Raw genomic sequence first — 6,000 nt, forward strand, 5'->3', positions numbered from 1 at the left:
ACAGCGTATAGGTGAAGAGACAGGTGGTTTCAAGAGGTTAAAGCATCTGCCCTGCAACATGTAACAGAGCAAAGAAAAGAAAAGAGGGGCAGCCTTCCAGCTGCGGGTGCAGGGCTTTTCTACCATACCCCATGACTGCGAAGGGTATAACATTAAGATATCTGGTAAGTGTACAGTATTGGGTGATCTTCTTTATTTTGCCCATGGTTGTTCTGGAGTATAACAGTCCAACTCCATTTTTTAAAACAACAGAAGCAAATTTTAAATGCTAAATTATAGATCTGTGCTGTCCAGGAGAGTAGTGACTAAGTTCATGGCTCTTTAAAATTCTCTTTTATTTAAGTAAAACACAAAATGCAAGATCTGGTTCTTCAGTCACACCAGCTACATTTCAAGTGTTCAACAGTCACCTACGGTTAGAGCTGAGAACAGAGCAGACTATGGAAGATTTCCACCATTAGAGAAAGTTACTACTGGACAGTAATGCTATAGAATGTCATCAAAAGTCAGAAACATTTGAGGGAGACACAATGCTGTCATCTTCCCAAAATTCAAGGCAGTTTTGCTAACCAAGGAGATTTAAACAGAGGAGAAATCAAGAGATTGTTCTTAGTTGGAAGTAGACTCAACCAGGTAGGGGCAAGGACATTTTTATAGCCATTATGTTGCATTGAGCTCTTAAACTCCTTTAGATCTAAACCACTGAAGAGGGTCTGAAGCAGATGGAAATAAAAACAGGATCAAAAACAAACTGGAATCAAGTTATATTATGTACAGGTATAAATTCTCTGATGAATGTGATCATTATATATATGTAGACTGTACCAATAAAATCTGATTGGAGAAAAAAAAACTGGACCTGGGCATGGTGGCACATGCCTATAATCCCAGCTCTCTGGAAGGCTGAGGCAGGAGATCCCAAGTGTGAACCCAGCCTGGGCAATGTAGCAAGACACTCTCTCAAAGTTAAGAAAAAAAATTTTTAAAGGGCTGAGGTTGTTAGCTCAGTATGAAGGCATTGAGTTCAATCCTTAGTACCGCAAAAATAAATAAATAAATATTTTTAAAGGTTATAAACCAAGTTTGTTCATGATTCATTTAAACAATACAATTTACTACTTTTTGTACATTAGTCATTATTTTTACTTCATTCTACATAATATATTGTTCCAGAGGACGGGACAATCTACAGGACAACTGACATGGCTCCACAAATCCATTCCAATAATATGTATATTATTGATATATGTATCTATATATAGATACATATTCTGTAATATATCTTTTTTTGTTTGTTTGTTTTGTTTTGTTTTTTTGGTTTTTCGCCGGTACCGGGAACCGAACTCACGACCTTGTGCTTGCCAGGCAGGCACTTTGCCACTGAGCTAAATCCCCAGCCCCTCTGTAATATATCTTTAAAGGTGAATTAAAGTAATTCTGAGAATTTTTTAGATAAATTCACAATACAACACAAAAACTACAAAAAACAAAAAGTATCTTCTCACTTACTAACCCAGTGCTACACTGAAATTGAACACATAAAAATCCAGGCATCTACAGTGATATTTAAAAAATGAAAGTGAAACAAAACAAAAGTTTTTTGTCATAAAATTCATTTGTGAGGGTAGCTACTAAACCACATTCTCACTCTGAAAATTGGCAATTAAAGATAGAGAAATAGTCTGATATTCCAGAAACAATTAATCATGTAGGGTAACCAAACAGTCCTGATGTGAGTAACATATCTAAGTCATAAGAACATACCAGCTAATGGAATTAGGAAATTATCATTTTGAAACCCCTAATAAAATAACTCGAGAAATAATCTTAATGAATGCTAAAACAATTGAGTAAAGGCTGATAAAGAACTGAATATGGACTGGTATAAAGTTCACCCCGCAGGCTGGGTGGACTCAAGAGGAAAAGTAACAAAGGACATAGGCAGTTAGTACCATAACCCTGCAACAATCTCAGCATCCAATGCCGGCACAACCAGAGACTGTGTTTCCTAATAAGATGCAACTCAAATACACAACACCATAAAATATTGTTTTTAAGAAAAATGTAGTAAGATTTACAATGGGACTGAATGCTATCCACCTCCCCCAATTCACGTGTTGAAATCCTAAACCCCAAATTTACTAGGAGTTAAGGCTTTTAGGGGGTGATATGGTTCTGAGGGCAGATTCCTCATGTTTGGGGTTAGGACCTTATAAAAGAGACTCTAGAGAGCTAGCTAGTCCCTTCTACTATGTGAGGGCACAGCAAGAAGGCACCATTCAATGAGCCAGTAGGTGGGCTATCACCAAACATCATCAAAAATGCTGACACCTTAACCTTGGACTGCTCAACCTCTAGAACTGCATGAAATAAAATTTTTGTTATTTGTAAGTCATCCAGTTCTTCACATTTGGTTATAGTGACCCATAGGGACCAAGGCAAGTCTTTAGAACTAATTTTCAGTTAACCAAAGGCAACAACAATAAAAATAAGATAGAGTAAAAAGTTACATGACACCATAAAAAGCAATCTGAAAGTTCTAGAGGACGGTACATTCCACAGGACGACTGATCTAGTTCTTCAACAAATTGATTTCAATAAATAAATAAGGAGATACTTTCTACATTTAAAAAAAGTTGAGATAAATAACTAAATGAAGTGTTCCTTGGTTGGTAGAAACTAGTTTGAACAAACAGTCTATAAAACATGTTTCCAAATAATTCATTGTATCTGAATGTGGCCTTGGTAATAAATGATATGAGAAACCATTTTTTTAATTTTGTTTGGGATGACAACACTATACCTATGTACAAAAATATTCTTTAGAGAATGTTTTTAGGGATCCATATTGAAGAATTTAAGAGTAAATGCCATTTTCTTTAATATTCTTGAAAATACTTAAACCAAAAAGAATGATACAAATATTGCAAATGTTTATAACCTGGGTTATGGACCTATTGATGTCATTAATCTTATCTCTATAGACTTTTCTGAAAGTTTGAAAATTTCACAAATAAACAATAATCACAAATAACATAAAGTTTTAAAATCCCAGTGTACACAGATACATATTTGAAATGTCTATTTCAAAGTTTGAGCTATTAAAACATAAGTAATATAGTTTATCATTTAGAAATTTCAGACTTCTGTTCTCCAGCAATTAAAATTATGAAAGGCCAAGTATTGTTTTTCATTGAAACTTTCTTTGTAAATAACTTTTTTATTTCAAATCAAGATTTTTCGGATAGAATCCTGCCCACTCAGACATATTTGCCAATTCAAAGAGAATAAAATCTAATTTTCCACATTTTTCTAGCCTGGTTATGAATAATATCCAATATGAAATAAAAAAGACCAAACCACTTGGAATTAAGCTACTGTTAAGAAACCCATTGTGTTCTTTAATTTATATGTGCTAGTAATTATAATAAAAAAGGAAAGAGAGAGACATGAAGGTTTATCACCCCCAAGTCTCACTCAGCATTCCAAGTTAAGAGACAAGAATATTCCCATCAATTCTCAATCATGCAAAACCAATTTTGGTTATATTTTTCCAGCCCTTCTACACCATATTTCTCCTGAAGCCAACCTCTGACTATGCAGTTTGGTACAACTTCCCAAGCAGGAGAACAAAATGAGGAAAAGATTGGTTAAAGGTGGCAGCTTGAAATTCTGAAATGTGGCCGTCATTTCCTTCACCCACTCTCACTCTTCTTAGAAAGAGCACTTTCAGATTATTTAAAAGTAGGTGCTTCTTTGTGAGTTTTAACTATTCTTTCTGTCCTTCATGAGAACTACTCAGTTAAAATTGAGTCTAAGTATACGCTCCAACTCTGCCTTTAAAGTCAAGAAACGTGTTTTATCAGAGAAGATTCACTGAAGAGGCTGAAGAGTCCTTATGGTAAAGTGAACCAGGAAATAACAAAGCATAGTAATAATTTGCCTGTGCAAAACAATGATTGTAGTTTTTAAAATACTCTAACCTACAATAAATGTTAGACAGGCTATTTTTCTCTTACTGACTGGAAAATCTGGCCCAGGAGAGGGTATGCACACTATCACCACCATCCCAAGGCTCATTATTCTCCATCATTCTACAGGAATAGCTTGGTCAGACAAGAGCAAAAGGCCGTTTGGCAACCTTTCTCCTATCCGTGACTCCAGCCAACTTTCATCAATCCCAGGTAAGGAGCCAGAGACAAATACAAGTACCTGATCTGTAGCATCCTTGCCTATTTGAGTTGAACGTCACGACTGAACCACTCACCCCCAATCACTGGTTTTGTTTCACCCTATTGCTTTTGGTTATTTTAAAATATATATTTTATATATGAAAATACATAAAATATATTTATATTTTATATATAGTTATATCAATTTAAAACATATATTTAATATATTATTATATTTGTGTAAAAATATATAAATATATATTTTGATATTTTATATATATCGTATATATATATATTGTCCCATTCCTGAAACACTGAGAAGGAAAAGTTATAGTAAAAATTATAGCCAATCCTAAAGCATGGACAACCCTAAAGATGGAAGAGGAGATGGAAGGAGACCGTAAAAAGAGATTAGCAAGGAGGGAGCAAATCCCAGTGACAGGTAACTGTTTAGTTTCATGTTTAAAGATGTTCACACTAATTTATACTTCTACAAGAGATATCCCTCAAAGAAAAGTTTTATGGGTTTGCTCTGGTTGCGTTGAAAAGGCTGACATTACTTTTTTAAAGTGTTTCCCACAGATAAATTCAAGGCCCCTGAAGTTAAGTAGTCATCTTTGAGATGCTGCTGGACTAGGGAAGAGGGACTAGGGATATATCCAAAGGCGCTTGTAGTTGTAGGATCAAAAACAGACAGAAGGAGGAACACCGGAGGTCTGAGAACTCAGACTGAGAAAGGTTGTGAAAGAAAGGAAAGGAAAAGATAGAAACTGAAGCGATATGAACTGTGGAAGGCCAAACACATCTTCGGGAGAAGTTACGAATTGCATTAAGAAAGTCACTGCAAATCCAGCTGCAGACTGTGAAAGAAGTTTCCTGGGAACTGAGCGCCCAGGCTGTATAACATCAAACTGCTGCATCCCACCCCAATCAAAGCGGTCATTAAATAACCTCTGGGTTAAAGAACCAATTATCCAAAAAACTCCTGGGATCCACCCTTGACAAATATGTCACTCACTGTTGACTGCTCTGTGTGTGTGTGTGTGTGTGTGTGTGTGTGTGTGAGAGAGAGAGAGAGAGAGAGAGAGGGAGGGAGAGAGAGAGAGAGAGAGACAGAGACAGAGACAGAGATACTATATTAACTTTGGCAGAGTCACGATGCAGGGGGCTAGAGCATGAGTCAAAATGGACACGGGTAAAACTACGCTGGGAGTCTGGAAAAGTCTGCGTGGGTACGGCGGGGTAGTGAACAAGGCTAGGACAATATTTAAAGTTTAAGGCTGCGGTAGAATGAAAAAGGGAACCTTGAAAAGGAAAAATGAGCAGGTGAGAGGCGCAGATAGAGACCAGGGTGACACCCAGCTTCGGGACGCTCGGGCTGGAAGGGAGCGACCCGGAGGTTTCCTGGGGTGCCGCGAGCTGCCCTCAGCCCGCGTCCCGGTAGCGGGGAGGCTGCGGGGCCGCTGGGGAGCGGCGGCGGGGTGGGGCCGCGGGCCGGACGCGGCGGGGAGGACAGGGCTCGCGGGGCGCGGGTCACTCACCCCGTTGGCCGCGGCCATCTGCACCACGATCTCCGTGGCCGTCCGGCTGAAGTACCTGCCGTCGCTGCCCACCACCATGGTGCAGCCCTGGCGGTCGCGCAGGTCGATGGACGACAGCACGCTCTGGATGAAGTTGGGCAGGTAGTTGCGCTGGCCCTCGAAGAGCCCGGTGGGCCGCCGCAGCCCCCCGCCCCCGGCCGGCCGCTGGTCCTCGTAGGGCGCCGTGGGCACCGTCAGCACCGGGATGGGGCTGCCCTCCATGGCGCCTCCTGGCCGGTCCTGCCGCG

General features: G+C 39.3%; 1 protein-coding gene across 1 annotated transcript in view; it reads right to left on the reverse strand.

Moving 5' to 3' along the window:
- Positions 1-6,000, reverse strand: part of Pgm5 (phosphoglucomutase 5) — a gene marked incomplete in the record, with an annotated part of 181,826 nt that overhangs the window by 175,108 nt on the left and 718 nt on the right. The window contains 1 exon segment of the mRNA XM_005388582.2: positions 5,714-6,000. Coding sequence (XP_005388639.2) covers positions 5,714-6,000 — 287 coding nt within the window.

Source organism: Chinchilla lanigera, unplaced genomic scaffold (assembly GCF_000276665.1).
Source record: "Chinchilla lanigera isolate Chin_1 unplaced genomic scaffold, ChiLan1.0 scaffold00033, whole genome shotgun sequence".
Taxonomy (NCBI): domain Eukaryota; kingdom Metazoa; phylum Chordata; class Mammalia; order Rodentia; family Chinchillidae; genus Chinchilla; species Chinchilla lanigera.